At 43.3% G+C, this 23,381-nt stretch overlaps 1 protein-coding gene across 2 annotated transcripts; it reads left to right on the top strand.

Annotated features, from left to right (window-relative positions):
- The first annotated feature begins 835 nt into the window (after positions 1-835).
- On the top strand, positions 836-22,631 carry ZNF805 (zinc finger protein 805). Of its 2 annotated transcripts, none has more exons than XM_010961969.3 (4): positions 836-1,098; positions 2,937-3,063; positions 6,958-7,053; positions 13,873-22,631. In XM_010961969.3, exons 1-4 carry the CDS (start codon positions 1,066-1,068, stop codon positions 15,501-15,503), a joined length of 1,887 nt encoding a protein of 628 aa, XP_010960271.2. In that variant the 5' UTR covers positions 836-1,065; the 3' UTR covers positions 15,504-22,631. The 2 variants fall into 2 exon arrangements, with proteins under 2 accessions (XP_010960271.2, XP_074227035.1); XM_074370934.1 differs by lacking the exon at positions 836-1,098 and adding an exon at positions 1,113-1,484.
- The last annotated feature ends 750 nt before the right edge of the window (positions 22,632-23,381 follow it).

Raw genomic sequence — 23,381 nt, 5'->3', positions numbered from 1 at the left:
TTGTTGGTCTCATCCAGTATCGTGACTTGAAATAATCGTATACGCTATCAACTCCCAAACGTACATATCCAGAAACGAACCCTTTCCCAATGATCATACACAGGTTAAGCGCCTTCCTTAAAACAGACACTTTGTGGTCTTGCAGACATTTCAAACTGACCATGCTTGAAATTGGAGTCCTGAGCTTCCCTCCAAGCCACCCCTACTTGCAGCCTCCGCACCTCAGGGGATAACAAAGCCGCTATAGGGTGCTCCGGGCTAAGTCTATTACTCAGAGGTCAGTGCATCATGCGAAGTAGGCGCAGGGCCAAAAGACGCACAAAAGAGCCGGGTCCGTGCATGCGCACTGCGTGGGAAGGAGACTTCCGGCGTCCTCCTTTTGGCGGTTATTTTGAGTGCTCGCTTGTCCGTAGCCCCTAGAAAAGCATCGAGGAGGCCAGGCGCACGAAGTCCCCATGCGAGCCTAGGGCCGGGCTTCGCGGCCTTTCCCCTGGCCTGATCCCGGGCGAATGTCCCCGTCTCCTGAGCCCCAGCTTCCCCCAGGGTGGAATGGACGGCCTCGCTTCTGCTCCTCCGCTCCCCCGAGTTGTGCCCACGGTGAAGAGGCGGGTCTGATGGTGGGCTCCAGGCCTGGCTAAGTTTTACACGGAGGAAGATAGGCTCTAGGACGCGCCCCGCGGCTGCTTGTTTGTAGAGAAAAACTACGTTACCCAGAAGGCTTTGCACCGCGCGACTGCGGCAGGCGCTGGGCCAATAACGACCCTGGTCGGGGCATTTCCTGCGGGGGGGGCGGGACTTCCGGCCCATTGGTGCTGGACGTCATTGGTGTGCGACGGTTCCGTCCACGCCAGCTGAGGGGAGGGGGTAGCTGTTCTGTGACGGCGTCTAGTCCGGTCTCCGCAAATGAACAGAGAGGAGGTCAGCACTCACCTCCGCGCGTTTGAGCGAGCCGTGGGCCTCCCGGTGAGCGGTCACCACGCCCAGGGCAGAGGAGTGGCGGTCGGCTGAGCCCGCGGGACCCGCCTCCGTCGCCGCGTCTCCGGGCCGCTCTCTCCACAGCGTCCCATGATGGCGGCGGCGTGGACGGACCCGGCGCGGGTGAGTGGACGACGTTTTTGGCTTTGCGGTTTCTCTGCTGGCTCGGAGAGGGCTCCTGAGCTGGGTGGAAGTCTGGAAAGGCACTAGACTTCTCTTTGCAGTTGTGTTTGTGTACGACAAGAGGAGCTGGCTTGTCACTGACTTTATCTCCAGGCTTAGAACACGCGAGACTGAATATACAAGTGGACAGTAGACAGACGTATATGAAAATAGAACTTCGACACACAACCTGCCCAGGAATCCAGCCTCTTATCTACAGTCAGCAACCCAGGAACCCAGCCCGGTCTAAGTCAGGCTTGCCAGAAGCCAGATTCCTATCTCCAGAGACAGTCCAGGAAGCGAAGCAGTGACTTCTGTGACAGTCGCCCCCAGATGGCCAGGACCAGGTTAATCATGGGCCCTTTCTCTAATTCTTTCCTCACTTGTAACTCAAGACCAACCAGAGAAAGCCAAATATGCGCCCTAAAACAGTCATATAGGATGCTGTATTATCGTACGCCGGAGAGTTTTCATTGTTTAAACATACATCATCTGGTTGTCACTGTTGAGGCCCTAGTTGATTTCTCTGTCCTCATCTACCTGCCCCAAATGTGACCAGTGATGTGAGTTTATCCAGCACCAGAAGTGAGTGATATTGTAGGATTCTGTATATGCACCAGTTAATTTATTAGGAGTTTCCAGGTGTTTGATAGAAATATTAACTCAAGAAAACTGTTAGAGCGGGTGAAGCTAGAAAGCACAGAGGTGTGAGCACTGAAGGTGCAGGTGAAAAGCCATGCGTCAGTGCCTTGGAGCATTTCAGTGGTGGGGCTGCTGCTGTGAGAGTGGAGTGGCCGGACTGTGTATATTCATTTAGTGGTTTTGGTCAAGTAGGATGTGGTTCTGCATCTGCTGAACATTTGGCATTGAGGAGAAGGTACAGAATATGGTGGTGGGAGTAACAATAACAAATCAAACTCCATACGGAGTGTTTTTAGTCGAGAGTGGTGGAAATGATGACTGAGAAGCTGGGGCTTAGTTGCTTTTAGACAAGACATAAAGCCCTCGGCGTGGGGCCAGCACATAGTAGGACCAGGGAGGCTCAGCTGTTGCTACTGCTATTGATACATGTTATTGATATTATTATTGTCATTACTTACTCATTCCTCTGACGTCCCAGAGCCCTTTCTGTCTGTATCTCACAGTTTGAATGTCATTTCCATCGATTGTGCCATTTTCCAACAGCTCCTCTGTAGGAGGCTCGTCTCTCTTACACTGTTGGCGTACCTCACTTTATTGTGCTTTGTAGATATTGTGTTTTTACAAATCGAAGGTTTATAGCAACCCTGTGTCCAGAAAGTGTATCAGCACCGTGTTTTCAGCAGCATTTGCTCACTTCGGGTCTCTGTGTTACTTTTTGTTCTCACAGTAATTCAGACCCTCCACCAGCAAAAAGATTACAGCTTGCTGGAGGCTCAGCTGATGGTTAGCATATTTTAGCAATAAAGTTATTTTTAATTAAGGTATCTACATTTTTTAATATAATGCTATTGTGCACTTCATAGACTACAGTGTAGTGTAAACATAACTTAAATGCACTGGGAAACAAAAAAGTCATGTGACTTGCTTTATTGTGGTGGTCTGGAACCAAACCCGCAAAATTTCTGAGGTCTGCCAGTATCATGTTATGCCCAGAACGTTGTCCACCTCCCCTTCAGCCCAGCACAGAGCACATGGCCTCCAGGAGGTATTCTGTGATTAGGGCCTTGATCTTCCTGCACCTTTACCAGCAAGGCAGAGACAAGCTCTGATTCCATCCCATCCACGGCTAATGCTCCTGTGTCGGTCTGACTTTCCAGATGTCTGTGACCTTTGATGATGTGGCCGTGACTTTCACCCAGGAGGAGTGGGGGCAGCTGGACCCCGCCCAGAGGACCCTGTACCAGGAGGTGATGCTGGAAAACCGTGGGCTCCTGGTGTCTCTGGGTGAGTCCTCACCACTCCACCGTGTAGGGCACCTGCCACTTCCTTCACCCCAACTTCTGGCTCCATCTTGGCTGGTCAAGAAGGCCTCCAGAGCTCTCTTTCCCTCTCCCCACAGCTTCAGTCATTTTCAAGATTCATCTCTTTCCTGCCTGCTATCCCTGTGTCTCTTTGGACAAGAAACATAACTCCCTCTGGCTCCCAGAAAGTGGTGGAAGGTAATGGGGGTGCTCTGCAGGACCCAAAGGCAGAATTTCTAGTCGGGCCGCATGAGGGACTGATACCAGAACCGGGAGCCACCAGGATTGTGCCCTGGCTTCTGGGTCTCTCGTCCTGGCTTTTCCCTCTGACTTTGCTCACCTCTCTGTCTTCAGAATGGCTTTTGTGCCTCAGCAAGTTTGTGACAGGCGTGGCCACCCCAGTCCCTGCTCTCTGTGGCCCCCAGAGGCCTTGTTTCTACTTCTTTGCATATTTAGATGATTTCTCTTTCTTCCTCTGCTGCTGGGCCCTGCAGGGGTGTCCCTGAGGCAGGAATGGCCACCCATTCCATTCCACCCACACTTCCCTGAGCCTCTAACCCCAGTGCCCAGCACAGACTGGCCTCCATCTGAGGTTTTTATTTCACTCTCCAGAGAGGGAGCTGACTGCAGGAGACAGGTTGGCTTGAGTGTCCCCCGCCACCAGGTTAGCAGGGCTGTGAGTGATGGGATGTTCTCCCAAGAAGAGGGGGAGGCAGGCGGGCCCCCAGGAGGCCTGTGCCTTCAGTGCGGCAGGTATTGTTCTGAACACCAGGATCTCGGTTGTGGGGCTTTTTGGTTCTCCTTTGCCTTCACAGTTGTCTCTTGTGCCCAAAGTGCAGGGCCAGGACCCTCTGCTCGTACAAGAGAGAGAAGTCAGAGTCGTGCTTCTCAGCACCTGGGGGTTTTGTGTCCAAGGAGACACTTGGCAGCATCTGCAGCCAGGACTGGTGGTCACATCTGGGGTGCGGGTGGGGCCGACATCTAGTGGTGGGGTCCAGAGGTGCTCTCAGCGCCCTGCAGAGGACAAGGCGCCCGCTCCACAGAGGGTGAGCCGGCCGCAGTGGCAGGAGGCCAGGGTTGAGAAACAGCAGCTTGAGGACCATCGCCTTAGCCCTGTCAGTCTGAGGGAGGGGAGGGCTGTAAATCCCGGGCGTGGGGGAGACACGCGCATGTTTAGAGAACTGGAATGTGTGTCGCTGAGATTAAACCAAGTTAGGGAAGGGGGTGGCATACTCAGGTATCTCATAAGAAAGGTTTTTAAGTAGAAGTTTCCTACCTGGCCCTGCCGACCTCCTCACTCACCTTCCCTGCTTTCCCCGAGCTCACTCTGCTGCGCGTGCTGGGGTCTCGCTGTTCCCCACGCACACGCCTGACTCACTTGCTTTGGGCCTCTGCACTTGCTGTTCTCTGCCTGGTGAGTGTTCGTGGGCCTTTCGGCTTCTCAGTGCGGTCACCGCCTGCTCGCCAGCTGTGTTCTGACCATGAAATCTCTTGGAGGCCCCTCCCCACCATCACACTTGCGTTTTCCCATCACCCTTTTTATATTCTAAGCCCGTGGTTCTCATCCAAGGATGATGTTGTCCCCAGGGGACACTCGGTAACGTCTGGAGACGTTTTGGTTGTCACCACTGGGATGTGGATGCGACGGGCGTCTCCTGAGTGGAGACCTGGAATGCTCAACATCCTGATCCTGTGCGGGATGCACACACTCCCGCCCTTTCTCCTCAACAGAGAATTTTCTGCATCCAAGTGTCAGTCGTGCAGAGGTGGAGAAACCCTTTTTCCGAAGGCTTGTGGCCACTTCATCAGGGGCATTGAGAGACAACCTGAGGAGGCCTTTCCTTTATTTTATCTCTTTCCTGCCTCCTCCTTTCGGCAAAATCTGGGTTCAGTGCTGAATCCTAAGCACCCCGGCCCCAGCCGTTGGCAGTCTCCCCCTTTCACCAGCAGGAGCTCGTCCCTGAGCAGACAGCGGGAGCTTGCTGGGACCTGACCTCATGGTTTTGATTTCATTTCTGCAATTTTTTCGTGGTGACCTGCCATCAACGCAGGTGACTCTGTGTCTCCCACTTAACAGAGCTACACAGGATCCCCTTTTGGAAGGCATATAAGAAAAATAAAAGTGGGTCACTTTTAAGAAAAATGTTACTGTTAACGCTGGTCATGGCTCGCTCTGGTTCCTGCAGTACTGGCCGCATAGCAGGCCTGTCCTGGGCGCTGTTCTGCTTTCCCCGGTCAGTTCTCGTGGCCTCCTGGTCCCCCGCTAGGTCAGGAAAGCTCAGCTGCTGCAGTAAGTCTCTCATGCGGCTGAACTTCCTCAGTGAATTTAGAACATACACCTTCATTTTATGAAGCTGTCCTCTGTGGGGTTTTTTTGGAAGCAAAAATCCTTTTCTGTAAAATATTAATGACAGTAGATGTTAGTTGAAGTTTCTGTAAATGTCCAGTGTTGCCACCTCACTGGGCAGGATTATCTGTTTCATCACTTTCTAATCTTTCATGAAATGCTGAAGTCTGGGGTCACTGAGTCTGCCCCTCCCCTGTCCCTGTTGCCTACGGTGGATCTTCGTGCTCATAGGCCCGCCTCACAGCTACCCTACACTTGTTCTCAGGCTGCTAGCCCCACTCGGAGGTGCTTGCTGTTTCCTCCTTCCTGTAGCGTTTGGGAGACCAGGGTCTGGAGCCAGACTCTTGCATTCCATCCTCACTCTGCTCCCTAAAAAGTGTGTGGCCCTGGGCAAATGACTGAACCTGACTGTGCCTTGGTGAGCCCATTGGTAGAATGGGGTAAGACAGTGTCTAGGACCCAGAACTGTAGTGAGGGGAAATCCCTAACTTACGAAAACGGGTCAGAACAACGCCTGGTGTCACCAGGTTGCGTGCAGGTTAGCAGCGAGGAACCTCGCGGCCGCCACTGCTGTGGTCGCTCGTCAGGAGCCGCTTCATCCTCAGGCCTGGATTCGGCACCTTCTGAAACGGGGTTGTGCAGCTTTGTGGGAGAACAGCGCAGAGCAGAGGTGGCTAGACCGGGCTCCATGTGGCTCAGCCATTCACCAGTCCTGGGCTCTTTGGCAAAATCACATCGTCTGCCTGACTGTTGGTTTCTGTATGATTTTCATCTGTAAAATGGTGCTGCTCACAGACATAGGAAATAAAGTTATGGCTGTTACCAAAAGGGAAGGGGGAGAGGGATAAATTAGGAGTCTGGGATTAACAGATACAAACTATCATATATAAAATAGATAAACAACAGAGACCTACTGTATGGCACAGGGAACCCTATTTAGTATCGTGTAATAACCTATAATGGAAAAGAATCTGAAAAAAATATATATAACTGAATCACCTTGCTGTACACTTGAAACTAGCACAAACATTGTACGTCAAATATATGTCAATAAAAAAAGATACTGACCAAAATATGTGCTTGCTGGGACTGCTGTAAGGAAATTCTAGGATACAGTCCTCCACGGTCTGTAGGAAGAACAACACAAAACTTTGCTTGGGTTCTAAAAAAAAGGAAAACTAGCTCAGTGAAGACATATACCTTGTTTTGAATGAAAAGTTAGTCAGTTGTTTGAATTACTCCATAGATTCACAGACTTATTTCCATTTTGAAGTGATGTAATGCACTTAAGTTTCTTGAACACAGTCCTTTGACTATGATTAGACATTATATGTTAGTTTTTGACTTAGGAGTAAAAACTGCATGACAATATGGCATGCCTTTGGTTTCCGGGTCGCAGTCCAGCGTTTTGTGTGGGTGGCAGCAGCTCCGTCCTGAGGTCTTGTCCACATCCTGAAGTCCCAGACTAGACCCTGAGTTGTTCTTTCTTTCCACACAATCCTAGTGTCTTCTTCCTTTCTCCACATACAGGGTGTCCCGTTCCCAGGCCTGAGCTGATCTGCCAGCTGGAGCATGGGCAGGAGCTGTGGATGGGGAGGAAGGACTGCTCCCAGAGCCCCTGTCCAGGTAGGAGCCCGGGTGCGGGCTGGCGGGAGCCCCAGGGGAGGCTGCTGGCCTGGGCGCCCTAGGGGAGTGTCTTGTTGTGGCCCCTTCATGGTTTGGAAGCTGTGGAGCCCTTTCCCCTAGGTCCCTCTGTCTTCCAAAAGAGACATTTGTCCTGTTCTGCCCCACATCCAGGCTGCTGAGAGCACTGGGGCTGTCATGTGTGGTGATGGTGCCACTGCAGAGCCACACTCCTTCCCCTCTCAGTCCCTCGGGCTGCCGGCTGGCTTGGGAATGTCTGTCAGCTCATCATCAGCCCCCCGCCCCCCACCTCTGACTGCTCCAGGCCTCTGCCCTCACCTGTCACACGTCTCCACGCCAATACCTCAGAGGCACCCAGAGTCAGCAGGCCTGGGAAGGAACCCACTGTGTGCTCACTCTCTCCTAAGTTTGAGGGCACAGTCCTGCCAGGCAAGCCAGTCAGAGACCGGATACAGCCTCAGAGAGTTCCTCCCCTTCCCCCCCACCAGTCCCTACAACCGACCATCCCCCGGATCCTGTCCGTTTTACATATGTGCATCCTCTGAATCTGTCACCTCCACCGCCTCCCATCCGTTTTGTCCGGACACTCAAAGTCCACGTTCATGCCATCTTTCCCTGGGGGATGCTGACAGTTCTGACTGGTCTCTACACCTGCTTTATGCCTCTGGTCAGCTCGGTGTCCTGCATGAGCTCCCCAGGTGCTCAGACTCTGTTCCAGACAGTTACCGCTTCCCCAGCCACGGGAGTCTCAGCACATGGCCATCGATGTGTCAGCGAGCTTTCTTGTTGAAAGTGAAGTCTTCCCCTTCTGCTGCTTGGTCCTCAGCCCTTCCACGCTCATTTGGACTCTCCTATCTATAGTTTCTCTTTTCACCCCACAGAAGAGGTCCTGCCCCTGGGCATGGCCAGTTCCCACCTCAGAATCTAGAAAGGCGCTTTCCGTGGAGATGCTTTCTAAACTGTTATTCTTCTTGTTTTATAACTTTGTCCTTTTCTCTGCTAAACACAAAAATATGCTCAAGGTCCTTACAGTGAAGAAACGCAATTAAAAATGCTCCTGTCTCACATTGTATTCATCCACTGTCTGTTCATCCTCACAAAGAGTTCTGCCAAGAACATTCATATATATTGGTCATTTTGCACATGATTAGGACTGTCTTTTGACGTTTCTTGGAGTGAAATTGTTGGATTATAGACTGCAAATTTTTGTGTTTACAAGACAATTCCCACTGTGTTCTACAGGGTCTGTACCACTTCCACTTCCACCAGGAAGGAACGGAGGGTCCTTCCACCCACACCTTGCCCAATACTTCATATTGCAAGACTGCTCAATTTTTGACAATCAGATGAATGCAAAATTATATCTCATGTGCTCCTGATTTCCTTTTCCTTCATTGCTGAGGGTCTTTAGCACCTTATCATAAGATTGTATACCAATCCTTGAATTGAGTTTTCTTCTTTGAAATGTTTCATGAATGTTTTCTATTGACTTGTTTGCATTTTCTTTTTGATTTGTAGGGATTGTACGTTACTCTTATATTTTTTGTGGATGTGGTAAAATACAGGTAGCATAAAATTGATCATCTTAGCCATTTTTAAGTGTACAGTGAGTAGTTTTAAATACATTCATAATGTCATGCACCGTCACCACCATCCACCTCCATAACTCTTCATCATTTAAAACTGAAACTCTGTACCCATTAGATGATAACCTCCCCCTCCCCACTTTCCCTACCGCCCCCTGACTCCCAGCCCAGCCCCTGGAAACCAGTTCTCCTTTCTGTGTCTGTGATTTTGACTACTCTAAGTACCTTTTAGAAATGGAATGATACTGGATTTTGTGTGTGTAACTGGCTTGTTTGACTCAGCATAGTGTCCTCAAGGTTCATGCACATTGCAGCATGTCTCAAAATGTCATTCCTTTTTAATGCTCAGCAGTATTCTTGTGTGTATGTGTTTGTGTGTTGCATTTTGCTCATCCATTCATTTCTTGATGGGAACTTGGGTTGCTTCCATGTTTTAGCTATTGTGAATGATGCTGCTTTGAACGTGGTGTACAAATATCTTTGAGAACCTGATTTCAGTTCTTTAAGGAATATAACAAGGAATGGAACTGCTGGATCATATAGTAATTACATTTTTAATTTTCTTTTTTTATTACTTTTTTTTATTGAATTACAGTCATTTTACACCATTTTTAATTTTCTGAGGAACTGCCACGCTGTTTTCCACAGAGACCATGCCATTTTACATTCCTATCAACTGTGTAAGAGTTTCAATTTCTCCACAACTTCACCAACATTTGTTATTTTCTGTTTTTTTCCAGTAGTAGCTATCCTAATGGATGTGAGATAGTATTTCATTATAGTTTTGATTTGCATTTCCCTAATAATTAGTGATGTTGAACATCTTTTCTTTTGCTTTTTGGCCATTGTATATCTTCTTTGAAGAAATGTCTATTCAAGTCCTTCTCCCATTTTTGTATCAGGTTGTTTGTTTTTTGTTGTTGTTAAGTTTGAGTTCTCTATATGTTCTGGATACTAATCCCTTATCAGATGTGTGATTTGCAGATGTTTTCTCACATTCTTTGAATTACCGTTTTACTCTATTGATAGTGTCTTGATGCACAGAATTTTTAAATTTTCATAAACTACAATTTTTCTATTTTTTCTTTTGTTGCCTGTATCTTTGGCGTCATATCCAAGGAATCTTTGCCAAATCCAATGCCATGCCACTTTTGCCCTATCTTTTCTTTATGAATTTTATAGTTTTAGATCTTTATCCATTTTGAGCTGGTTTTTCTATGTGATGTTAGATAAGGGTCCAGTTTCATTCTTTTGCACGTAGGTATTCAGTTTTCCCAGCACCATTTGTTGTAAACACTGTCCTTTCCCCCATTAAATAGTCTTGGCACCCTTGTCAAGAATGATTTGATAATGTATGCATAGGTTTATTTCTGGGCTCTTGATTTTATCCCATTGGTTTGTTTGTCTGATTTTATTCCAGTACCATACTGTATTTGATCTTTGTAGTTTTGTAGTAAGTTTTGAAATTGGGAATTTCGTGTTCTCCGATTTTGTTCTTCTTTTGCAAGATTGTTTTGGCTATTCAGGGTCTCTTCAGATTTCATTATGGATGTTAGGGTGGGTTATTTATTTCTACAGAAAATGTCATAGGGATTTTGATAGAGATTGCATTGAAACTATAAGATCATTTTGGGTAGTATTGATGTCTTAATAATATTAGGTTTCCAATCCAGGAATATGAGATTTGTTTCCATTTATTTACATCATTTTTAATTGTTTTAGCAGTGTTTTGCAGTTTTTGTTGCACAAATGTCTCATCTCATTGATTAATTCCTAGGTATTTTATTCTCTTTAATGCTATTGTAAGTGAAACTTTGTAATTTAATTTTCAGATTTTTTTATTATTCATGTATATAAATGCAATTGGTTTTTTGTGTAATGACTTTGTATCCTGCTACTTTGCTGAATTCATTTATTGTAACAGTTATTTTGTGGCATCTTTGTGGTTTTTACATATAAGAAACTATCATCCAGAAGCAAAGATAATTTTACCTCTTCCTTTTCAATTTGGATGCTTTTGATTTCTCTTTCTCGCCAGTTGCTCTGTGTAGAACTTCTAGTATTGTGTTGAATAGAAGTGGTAAAGATGGATGTCCTTATCTTGTTCCTGATCTTAAGAGGAAAAGCTTTCAGACTTTCATCATTGAGTATGATGTTTGCTGTGGTTTATGATGTACGGCTTTTATTATGTTCAGCTAGTTTCCTTCTATCCCTAGTTTGTGAAGTATTGTTTTTCCAAGTCATGAAAGGTTGTCTAATTTGTTAAATGCTTTTACTGTCTCAATTGAAATGATTATATGGACTTTTTCCTTCATTATGTAAATGTGATGTATTATGTTTATTAGTTTTCGTATGTCAAACCAGCCTTACATTACAGGAATAAACTGCATTTGGTCATGGTGTATGATCCTTTTGATATGGTGCTGAATTTGTTTTGTTAATATTTTGTTTCAGGATTTTTGCACCAATGTTCATAAGGAGTATTGCTCTGTAGTTTTCTTGTAGTGTATTTGACTTTGATATTAGGGTAATGCTTGTCTCAGAATGAATTACAAAGTGTTTACTTCTCTTTAGTTTTTTGGAATTTTGAGGAGGGTTGGTCCTAGTTCTTCTTAAAAAATGTTTGATAGAATTCACCATTGAAGCCATCAAGCCCAGGTTTTTTCTTTGCTGGGAGATTTTGATTACTAATTCAATCTTTTTTGTAATTAGAAGTATATTCAGATTTTTCTACTTCTCTATGACTTAGTTTTCATAAGTTTTATGTTTCTAGGAATATGTCCATTTCATCTAGGTTTTCCAATTTGTTGGTTTTCAGGTCTTCATAGTACTCTCTTATGCTCTGTTTTTATTTCTTTAGAATCAAGTAATGTCCCCACTTTCTTTTCTGATTTTAGTAATTTGAGTCTTTTTTATAGTTCATCTAGCTAAAGGTTTCTCAATTTTGTTGATCTTTGCAAAGAGCCAGCTTTTTGTTGTCTTTGTTAAAGATATAATAGAATTTTAACAATAGAGAAAAAATCAATGAAATACACAAAAAGAGAGACTCATTGTTTACCTGTTTTATATCTAGTAATTAGTATCTACAAATCCTGAGCTCCCAGTTTATCCCTTTGCACCTCCTTCCTCCCATGGATCATGTTTTTATCAATTCTGCTAATCTCTGTCTTTTAATTGAAGAGTTTAATCCATTTACATTTAAAGTAATTGCTGATATGGAGAGACTTCTGTCATTTTGATATGTTTTCTGTATGCATTATAACCTTTTTGTTTCTTGTTTACTGTATTACACTCTTGTGTTTAGTTGATGTTTTGTAGTAAAGTATTTAAATTCCTTTCTCATTTCCTTTTGCATATATTCTCTAGCTATATTTTTTGTGGTTACCATGGGGATTACATGTAACATATTAAAGTTTTAGCATTAACTTGATTTTATACCAGTCTACCTGCAATAACAAAAAAATACTCCTTTACAGCTCTGTCATCATCCCTTTCCATTGTTCATGTCACAAAATTACATCTTTATATATAGCGTATGCCTAGAAACTTAAACTACTAAGTGTTTTAAATGCATTAGTCTCTTAAATTATATTGGAAACTACAGATGGAATTATAAACTAAAGTTATAATTAATATTAGCTTTTAGGTTAACAATTTTTAAAAAGTCTTCTAAATTATATGTAAAAACAAACAAAAAGTGGAGTTACAAAATAATACTAGTTTTTATAATTGCCCACGTAGTTACCTTTATCAAGATCTTTATTTCTTCGTATGGCTTTGAATACTGTGTCGTGTCCTTACATTTCACCCTGGAAGACTCTTTAAGAATTCCTTACAGAGCCAATCTAGTGGTAACAAACTCCCTCAGCTTTTATATATGGGAATGTCTTAATTTCTTCTTCATTCTTGAAGGACAGTTTTGCCAGATACAGGATTCTTCCTTGACACTTTTGTTTTGTTTGTTTTACATTTGAATGTGTTGAACCACTACTTTCCAGCTTCCCAAGTTACTGATGAGGAATCTGCTGATAATCATTTTGAGGACCTCTTATATGTGACAAGTTGCTTCACACTTGCTATACTCTCTTCATCTTTGGCTTTCAAAAGTTTGATTATAATTTTTCTCAGTGAGTCTATTTGAGTTTATTTTTCTTGAAATTCATTGAACTTCTTGGATGTTTCATAAAATTTGGGAGTTTTCAGCTATTTCTTCAAATATTCTCTCTAACCCTGTCTCTCTCCTCTGTCTGGGAATTCCACAATGAGTATATTGATTCATTGGTTGTGTCACAGATCCCTTAGACTGTACTCACAGTTTTTCAACCTTTTTTTTTTTCTGCTTCTGTGACTCAGTAATTTCCATTGTTCTATCTTCAAATTTACAGATTATTTCTTCTTCCTGCTTAAGTTTTCTTTTGAATCCCTCTAGTCATTTTTTCATTTCAGTTTTTGTACTTTTTGCTCCTGAATTTTTTGTATTCCTTTTTAGGTTCTGTTTGTATTGATAGTTCCATTTTGTTTTTATCTGGTTTTCTTGACTTCCTCCATATCTTCCTTTCACTCCTTGAACTTCTTCAAGATGGCTGTTGTAAAGTCTTTGTCCAGTAGGTCTATATCAGATGTTTTTCAGGAACAGATTTTGGAAAGTTTCCAATCATAAGATTCCATGTCCACAGGACTCATTAGCCTCCTAGCATTGATGGATGGCAGTATATGCGTGAAGTATTGCCAACCCAAGAATGTCACTGAGTCTTGTTACATAAGTACGACTGAGTGAATCAGTACCTGCATGACTCGTCCCTGCCCTCTCCTTGTCTCTTCCTGGAGGTCTAGTTGTTATCTTATGACTCAGAGCCCCAACTTTGATCACATAGGTGGTCTTTCAAGCTTCGCACTGAGTCATCTCTTCAACATAAACTATCTGTGGGCCCAGATGAGTTACTTATTTGCATGACTATCCAGTCTGGAATTGACTGTGTCTTTTTCCAGCACCCTGTCTCCTAACCCAGCCACTTCTCTGGGTCTCCCTTTTAAGGTGTCAACAGTTCAAGAATAAGGAAAGAAAGAAATTGTTATCCTGGAATTCAGAGGTAGGAAACAATGGCAGATACAGAGGCACTATTTTCATCTTCATTTTTTTTTACTGAAATGTTGATTTTCTTTCTTCTATGTTGGCATTATTAACAGGTCTTTTTGTATATTGTATTTCTTTCAGGTGACAAAGGAAAACCCAAAACCGCAGAACCTACCCCTTGTGAGCCAGCCCAGTCTGAGGGAGCCTCACTCAAGGGACAATTAACACAAAGAGTTTCCAAGGGCTCTCAGTTAGGCCAAACTGGGGATCAAAAAGGGTCATTGGAGATGCAGGAAGGACACTTGAAACCAGAGACAGAGCCCCAGAAGGAGAAGCTCCTTCAGAAACCAAGCTCTGAACATGGCAGCTTAGGGACAGCTGATGGTGTGTGTTCAAGGACTGTAGAGGAGCCAGTCCCCCCGGCAGGTGCTGCCCATGCCCATGACTTGTGTGGAGCAGGTGGAGATCTCATCATTCAGGAAGAGGAAAATATCTTTAAATGCAACGAATGCGGGAAAGTTTTTAACAAGAAACGCCTCCTCGCCCGACATGAGAGGATTCACTCTGGAGTGAAGCCCTATGAGTGCACAGAGTGTGGGAAAACATTTAGTAAGAGCACTTACCTCCTTCAGCACCACATGGTCCACACGGGGGAGAAGCCCTATAAGTGCATGGAGTGCGGCAAGGCCTTCAACCGCAAGTCACACCTCACCCAGCACCAGCGGATCCACAGTGGGGAGAAGCCCTACAAGTGCGGTGAGTGTGGGAAGGCCTTCACCCACCGCTCCACTTTTGTTTTGCATAACAGGAGCCACACTGGGGAAAAACCCTTTGTGTGCAAAGAATGTGGGAAAGCCTTCCGAGATAGGCCAGGTTTCATTCGACACTACATCATCCACAGTGGTGAGAATCCGTATGAGTGCTTCGAATGTGGCAAGGTCTTCAAACACAGGTCATACCTCATGTGGCACCAGCAGAGCCACACGGGGGAGAAGCCCTACGAGTGCAGTGAGTGTGGGAAGGCCTTCTGTGAGAGCGCCGCCCTCATCCACCACTACGTCATCCACACGGGGGAGAAGCCCTTCGAGTGCCTGGAGTGCGGGAAGGCCTTCAACCACAGGTCATACCTCAAGAGGCACCAGCGGATCCACACTGGGGAGAAGCCCTACGTGTGCGGTGAGTGTGGGAAGGCCTTCACCCACTGCTCCACTTTCATCCTGCATAAGAGGGCCCACACTGGAGAGAAGCCTTTTGAGTGCAAAGAATGCGGGAAAGCCTTTAGCAATCGGGCAGACCTCATTCGACACTTCAGCATCCACACTGGAGAGAAGCCCTATGAGTGCACGGAGTGTGGGAAGGCCTTTAACCGCAGGTCCGGCCTCACCAGGCACCAGCGGATACACAGTGGAGAGAAGCCCTACGAATGCATGGAGTGTGGGAAAACCTTCTGCTGGAGCACAAACCTCATTCGCCACTCCATCATCCACACTGGAGAGAAGCCCTATGAGTGTAGTGAGTGTGGAAAGGCCTTCAGTCGCAGCTCCTCCCTCACTCAGCATCAGAGGGTTCATACTGGGAGAAACCCCGTGAGCGTGACCGATGTGGGGAGACCCTTCACAAGTGGGCAGTCCTCGGTTGACCTTCAAGAGCTCCTGTTAGGGAAAGACTTTTTGAATGTGACCGCTGAGGAAAATCTTTTGCCAGAGGAAACATCCTACTCAGAACCTGATCGTTCATACCAAAGAGAAAGCCCGCAATTTCCTTCCCTGTGAGAAAGCCTGTTGGAGGATGTCATTTGTCATCTAAAGAGTCATGTTAGAGATTGACCCAACCTAGAGCCTTACTCTACATCTGAGACTCCATCTAGGAGAGAGACCCAGTGCTTATTATGCATTTAGGAGAACCTTCAGCTATGTGTTTCACCTTAGTTTACACTGCAGTGTTATCTCAGGAATTTCTTTTTTTTTTTTAAAGAAGGGAGAGACTCAGAATAGAAAATGAACTACAAAAAAGTTTTTCACACTCCTTGCCAAGCTGTGGCACTTTGTCATGGTTCCTTAGTTTACTTGGCAGGAGGAGCATTTTGCTTCCTTGGTACAAGATCTAGACTCTGTGTGTCTTGTATATACATTCATTGCTGTCCAGTGTAAGGAGAGTTAGACGGGTCTGGAAACTTCTCAGTGAATATCCTTTTTGTTCTAAATTATTGTCTCTATTCTTAAGGACCTTAATTTTTGTGAGAAATAGTGGTTTGAGCAATCAAATTCCTTTATATTTAAGGAGATGAAAATCCAGATATGGATGGGCACGTTCTATTGTACCAATTAAGACTATTTAGGCTTTGATTTTTAAAAGACAAGTCTTTTCTTCATATGATTTTAAAGACCTAATACTCAGACTTTCTCTTGTTTCTGTACTATTACTGGTCTACCTGACCGCTGTAGCTATGTGGTCAGTCTTTTAATAGGGTAAAGTGATTCCTCTCTGTTCTTATTTAAAATTGATTTAGCACTCCTTGTTACTTTGAATTTCCATGTAAATTTTGAATAAGTTTGTCTATTTTTACACAAAAAAAAGACTGAATTTTGCTAGAAATTGAGTTACATTAGCAGATCAGTTTGTTGAGAGTCAGCATCTTTGCTGTTTTGAGTCTTCCAATTCATGAATATATTATGTCTCTACATTTATTTAATACGACTTGATTTATTTCATTATTGTTTTATACGTCTCAATAATCCTGTACAGTTTTTATAAGATTTATATATAGGTTTGTTTTTTTTTTGAGTGATTGAAAATAGCATTGACTTTTAACCTTTTAATTTCCTCCCAGTCTTTGGTAGTGTACAGAAATATAATTTTTTTTCATGCAACCTTACTGAACTGTAGCTATGTATTTTGATAGAGTCCTTGGGATTTTCTACATAGAAATATCATCTGCTGATAGAGACAGCTTTATTTCTTCCTTCCTACTTGTATACCTGTTATTTCTTTTTCATGTCTTACTGCACTAGCTAGGATTTCTAATATGATATTGAATACTAGTAGTGAGAAAACATGTTTTTGCCTGATTCCTGCTATTAGGGGAAACACATTCAGGTTGTCGTCATTAAGTATGGTGTTAATAGTAAGGTCTTCTTTGTAGAGCTTTCTTGAGTTTATAAAGTTTCCCATATTCTTCATTGGCTGAGATTTGTTTGTTATTGTGAATGAGGGTTGAATTTTGTCAAATACTTTTTTTCATAATCAATTGATAGAATCCTGTGTTTGTTTGTTTGTAGCCTGTTGATATAAGGTGTTAGGTTTATTTCAGTTTTGACTGTTGAACCAGCCTTGTATCCTTGGACTAAGCCCCACTTGGTCATGGAGTATAATTATTTTTATACATCATATTACAGTATTAATATACTAGTATTTAGTTGAGGAAGTTTTCCTCTAATGAGTGACAATGATATGTAGTTTTCTTTCTTTTCTTTTTTTTTTTTTTCCCAGTGGTCATTGTCCGGCCTCCTAACGTGTTGGGAGGCGTTCTTCTGTTATTTGGAAGACTGTTGTGTTGTATAGCATTGGTTTTGTTATTTTAATGTTCTGTAGCATCCCCAGTGAACCATCTAGTCCTGGAGATTTTTCTTTTGGATGTTTTTTAATTATGTATTTATTTTATTTAATGTGTATAGAACTACTCAGAGTATCTATTACATATTGGGTAAGTTTTTATAGTTTATCTTTTTCTAGGAATTGTCCCATTTCATCTAAATTTTCTTGTTTCAAGTATTCCTTTATTATCCTTTTGATGACAGCAGAATCTATACTTACAGCCTCTGTTTTATTCCTGATATTGGAAATGGGTTAACTGTTTTATCTCTGTGAATCTTCTTAGACATTTATCAATTTCATTTTTATCATTTCAAAGAACCAGCACTTTATATCATTTTTTTCCTCTATATCTTTCTTTTCCTAATTTCACTGATTTTTTTTCTGATCTTTATTATTAATCTTTTCTTTTACTTGCTTTGGTAGTATTTTCCTCTGCAGTTTCTTGAGGCGAGTGCTTAGTTTATTGATTTGAGGTGTTTTTTTTTTTTTTTTTACTTTATTAATATAAGCATTAAGTTCTATAAATTTCCCTCATAGCACTGTTTTAGTATCTTGTCTTATGTTCTAATTACATTTTATTCAGTTCTAAATAATCCTTTATTCGAGACTGCTTGTCTAACCCATGAACTATTTAGAAGTATGTTGTTTAATTTCTCTGTTTGGAGTATTTTATGTTTTTTTCCCATTCATTTCCAGTTTGTTTTATGTTTGATTTGGCTATTTAAATTTGTTGAGGTTTGTTTTATGACCCAGGATGTAGTGTATCTTGATGAATGTTCTGTAAGGCTGCTGCAAAAGAATGTGTATCCTACTGTCATTAGTAGAGTTTGTATAAATGTGGACCCGATGCTGGTGATGTTGATAATGTTTTTCAGATTTTCTGTATCTGCTGATTTCTTGTCTTGTATTTCTGTCTGTAGCTGAGAACGGGGTGTTGAAGTCCTGCAGTTTAATTCTGGAATTGTCTATTTCTCTTTTAAGTTCTGTTGTTTTTTTTCTTCCTGTATTTCAAACCTCTGCTGTTTGGTGCATACACATTTAGGATTGCTATGTCCTTTTGGTGTATTGACCCTTTTGTCATTATGTTTGGTTTCTTTTTGCTCCTGTAATTTTTTTGTTTTGCTTTGACATGTATTTATATGATTTTCATATAGTCACTATTTTTTGGTTAATGTTTGCATGGTTTATATTTTTCCATAATTTTATTTTCAACCTTATCTATATTGTTACATTTGAAGTAATGTAATATATGAATTTTGTGAATAGCATCTACTTAACTCATTTTCTTATATCCATTTTATTGATTTCTGTTTTAAATTGGTATATTTAGACCATTTAAGTTTAAAATAATTATTGATATTTTTAGGGCTTTTGTCTGCCATTTTATGATGTTTTTGTTCCCTGTTTATTGCTGCCCCGTTGTTTGGTTTTGGTTTTGAAAGTGAGGTTCTCTTTGTTTTGCCTTCTTGTGGGTTACTTTAATTTTTGGAATTCCATTTGATGCATCTGTGATGTTTTTTAGCATATCTCTTGTATTTTATTGGTTATTCTAGGTGCTGTGTTGTACATACAGAACTTACCATAGCCTAGTATCAGCATTTTGGCACTTTGACACGTAGAAACCTTACTTCCATTGGGTTTCTTTACATTCCCCATTCTTTAATATAATTTTCTTAAGTACTTCCTCTTCTTATACCAAGCACCATATTGGATGATGTTCTTTTTTGCTTCAGCTGTCAAACGGTAATTACAAAATTCTTAAGGGGCGCAGTCTGTTTACTTCTACTTTTACTCGTTACTTTGTTCTTTATTCCTTCTTGAAATCCTTGGATTTCTTCCATTAACAGTTCCTTTTTAATATTTTACCCACCAACATCTATAGTCTGTTTTCTGGGGTAGGTTTTCTGGTAGCAAGTGTTTTTTATTTTCTTTTAACTAAAAATGTTTTTATGTCTCCTTCATTCCCAAAGGATATTTTTGTGGGATATAGGATTTAGGGTCAGCAGGTCTTTTGGTACTTGAAAAGCATGTCATTTCCCTCTGTCTTCCATGGTTTCAGGTGAGAAATCTACTGGAATTTGACTCATTATTTCTGTATCTGGAATGCATCCTTTCTGTCAAGTCCTTTCAAAGTGTTTTTTCTTTGTATATAGAGTTCTAAAGTTTGACTGATTGTGAGGTAACCTGCCATAAAATTTGGGAAGCCTTTTCTGTTTGGTGGTTGCATAGCTTTTTGAATCGTGTGTATGCCATTTGGCAAATTTAGGAAATGTTTAGTTATTCAAGTATTTAAGTATTTTTTTTTCAGCCCATTTCTTTCAGGGGTTCTAATAACATGAATGGTGTTCTCTGGTTCTTGTTCCACAGGACCCTCAGGCTCCCATCTTTTTGTCCTCCCCCCCCAAGTCTGTTTTCCCTCTGTTGCTCACGTTGATTAATTTCCATTGATCTCTCAGAGCTCACTGATTCCTGTCTCTCTCATATATAATCTACTATTGAACTCACTCAGTGAGTTTTCATTTAGGTTTTTGAATTTTTCAATTGTTTGACTTCCTTTTGGTTCTTTTATACATCTTCTATTTCTTTGCATACTTTCCAGTGCCAAAGATATCTTGAGATAACAGGCAAAACTGTGTAGTCTAAAGTCAAAGGTTCTCTGATGATTTATCTTGATATTGGAATAGAAATTCTAAATTATCTGGAGGCGTAGAAAACCTGCAGTCTCCTACGTTGGTATCCACAAATATTTCTTAAGAAAAAAATATACTGTGGGTGACCTGCAGATTGTTCAGAGTTGTATTCTCCAGGGAAGATTTGTGTGTAAAATTCCCTAATTCTCCAAGACTTGTTACACCCTTAGTGGAGGAGGGGATCACTCATTCCTCTTCCAGGATCATTCTTCCTCTTCGTGGTTGAACACATTCCATACTCACCAACTCATATAGGACCTCTGTCTTTCTTTTTCACCTCTATTTTTTGGTCTTTGACATCTCCCTGTTAAGGCCCTTCTATCCTCATAACTTATCTGGGTTCTTCACCCGTGGGCACTTCCTGCCCTGCATGCACACTGAGCTCCTTCTCTTCTCTCACAGATGCACCCTGTGTAACTGCTCTGTCCTCACCCCCTCGCGTCCCTTTCACTCCACTGACAACTAAAGAATGACCTCCACCATGATCACCTGACTTAAGCAGGCCTCGCAAAGCTCCCTTTACTCCTCCTCCCGCCCCCCGAATTAGACGGCTGCCCACCTGTCTGACTTGAGGTCCTTTCCTGGTTTCTGTGAGTTTCTGCCCTTCTTCAGAGGGTCTGTGTCTTCGTCTATGTATCAAACAATTGTATTTCCTGGGATCCATCCAGGGCTCTCTTTTTCTCACTTGTGATGTGTTCTATGAGTGAGTTAATTCCCACTCGAAGCATTTTACACTCAGTGATCTACAGCGTTCCCCCAGATCCGCATCTCCAGCTTGCATGTTCTCACGTCTGTCACCTGCTGTTCGTACTTCCACACCTTGTGTGTATGCGCATTCCCTGAGTTTGTGCCTGTGCCGTGTGGCCCAGGCCATCGCCCCGAGGATGCAAGCAAATGTGGCACTGCTCTACATCAGCCACTGTTTGGAATGTTTAAACACATCAGCCCTTCACCTTTGCACCAAGTCTTTGTGGTAGATAATGCTATCCTCATTTTACAAGTCAAAACACAGGAATGGAAAGATTCAGAGAATTGCTCAAAGTTTATGACAAAGTATGAGATTAGGAGTGGAGGCCATTTAGGCTGACCCCGAAGGCCATGTCCTTAGCACTTTCCCAGATTCCCTCTTATAGTATGAATCTTCGTTTTCCTGGTCACTATTCATTTTTACTAAAATTGATCAGATTATACTCATTTGCTCTGTAACCGCCTTTGTCACTTGACAGTGCATCTCGTGATGGGCATCCCTTCGGGTGGACTGAGAAACCAGACTCAGCCTTCAGTGGCTGCGTCATCTCTTGTAACTCTGTAGGAAGTACAGATAGCCTCTGAGTCTGAGGGAGCAGGTAGGTAGAGGAGGGGTTAGACAGGCACTTGGTGTTAGATCTTGTGTTAGAGTACCTTCCCTCAGTGAATCCCACTGTCTTGTCTTTCTTGTCCATGCCAGACACCTCGCAGCCATTTTCCTTCCATCATTCTTGCATCCCGCCACTGTGTGATTCTGTTCATTTTACCTTTTTATTTTCCTTAGTAGACACTCGGTGTGTGTGTGTGGTAGTGAGAGGCCACACACATCTGTTTGCCTCCCTCACAGAGTGTCTGCACAAAGCTGTGCCTGTAGTTGGCACAGTATTTGACCTATATGGACCTCAAGGAGAGACTACCTGTGCTTTTATGGTCAGATCTGTAAGACTTTGAAAGTCGTAATGAATGACTGTTGAGAATCCTCATGACTGCCCAGGTCTGCTGACTTACTAGGAAGACTCAGAGGACTCAGTGTGCTGTCATACAGTCTCAGCCAAGGCGAAAGACCCAAAGGCTGAGTCCAGAGGGACCAGGGACAAGCTCTGGGTGTTCTGAGTGCCTAATTTAAATTCTGTCCGTGTGTTATGACAGCAGGTGTGACGTGCCTACTGGGGAAGCTCGCTGGAACCCCAGTGCCTGTGACGTTTATGGGGCTCTCTGTCTAGAGCATCACCAGAATTCTAGCCGTCCGGAGGCACAGCGTGTTGGCAGCGTAAGCCACGTCGTACACACACACAATAGGGACACTGAGCCACTTGTCATTTCTGGGAATGATAGGAATCCTCTTGAAATCTAAGGTCCCAAACTTCAGCCAAGGGCAAACTTTGAAGCTCAAAGGATAGCATGAATATGTTAACGCTTTTTCCGCAGTGACGTGAATGATACCACATGCCAAGGGAGTTCAGATTTCTTTAACAAAAACACTTTGCTACAACAAAAAATAAATCAGTGCTTTGAGGTGAAGGCTTATATACATGTAAATCATGGTAACTAAAACGATTAGTTATATCACAGTGGGAATTCTTAAAAAGTGGTCGGGATTTTATTTAGTGATGACAAAATATAGAGAATGGTGAGAAAGGATCTTGCCTCTCAATAAATCTGTGTCTATTTAGACATGTCTTCAAGTGATTTGACTTGCAAATAGTCGCTTTGTTTGCCTTTATTTCTACAAAGGTGTAATGACCAGGTCAATGCTATGTATTTCCGTTGCACATACTTCAACGACTTCTCACTCTTTGTTCCCACTGTTGAAACATGTAGCCTTTGACTTCAACGAAGAGAAAATTAAAGAATGCGAGGTCGTAATAATTTGTGCATCATTCAGTGTGCATAACTGTAGATTAAAGAGTGTGCTGTTGCAGGCGTTGTCGGGTTCATGGACATGTCTGTGAATTTTTCTGACAGGATAGGAGAGCATTTGGCTCCAGCTGGGAGGGCGTTCCTCAGGGCCGTGACGCTGGAGACCTGCAGGAGTCTGGTCCCTGGGAGTATGCCTCTCCCCTTCGTACTCATCCTCTGGCCCCCGACTGCCCGCCCTGTCTCAGCTGTGGGATGCTGAGGTGCCTCTGGAATGCTCAGTCATAGCAGCCTTGGTTGCGTTTTGAGGGTTAAAGATCTGCCATCTGTTCACAGGTAGGTCGCACATCTCCCAGTCGAATGGGCTAAGCTGAACTGTAAACGAGCGGCTTACTTTTCCTTCCTTGGAGCAGCGTCAAGAGTGTGGGCCCTCTGGGAGTCAGACCACTTGGTTATACTTCCTGGCCTTGTTCTAAGCTGCTGGATGACTTGAAGGGAATGTCTGTCTACTCTGCTTTCTAGCTCAGAGGTCCGTGCGCTAAGCACATGTGTTTGTTCTGACACCTTGGCGTCTGGCCCCTTGCTGATGCTGGAGAGACTGCTCCTCCCCGGGTGAGCTGCTGCTTACCAGCAGCAGAGGACTGCCCTGTGAGCGGGCCTTCCACGTGCAGACCAGTCCACAGCCCGTGCCCATTAGCTGCCGTCTATTGATGTCGCACACACGAAGCCACTGTCTCCTTGGCCTGATCGGTCTGGGGCCAG

The sequence above is a fragment of the Camelus bactrianus genome, chromosome 9 (assembly GCF_048773025.1).
Source record: "Camelus bactrianus isolate YW-2024 breed Bactrian camel chromosome 9, ASM4877302v1, whole genome shotgun sequence".
NCBI classification, from domain to species: domain Eukaryota; kingdom Metazoa; phylum Chordata; class Mammalia; order Artiodactyla; family Camelidae; genus Camelus; species Camelus bactrianus.
The sequence above is the reverse complement of the archived record's forward strand: the minus strand, read 5'-3'. Positions and strand labels throughout refer to the sequence as shown.

Bases quoted from the DNA above. Each gene is read 5' to 3' on its own strand.
- ZNF805 (XM_010961969.3), top strand. From the start codon at position 1,066: ATGATGGCGGCGGCGTGGACGGACCCGGCGCGG. The intron at 1,099-2,936 runs GTGAGTGGACGA...CTGACTTTCCAG, and splicing joins CGTGGACGGACCCGGCGCGG to ATGTCTGTGACCTTTGATGA. The intron at 7,054-13,872 runs GTAGGAGCCCGG...TATTTCTTTCAG, and splicing joins CTCCCAGAGCCCCTGTCCAG to GTGACAAAGGAAAACCCAAA.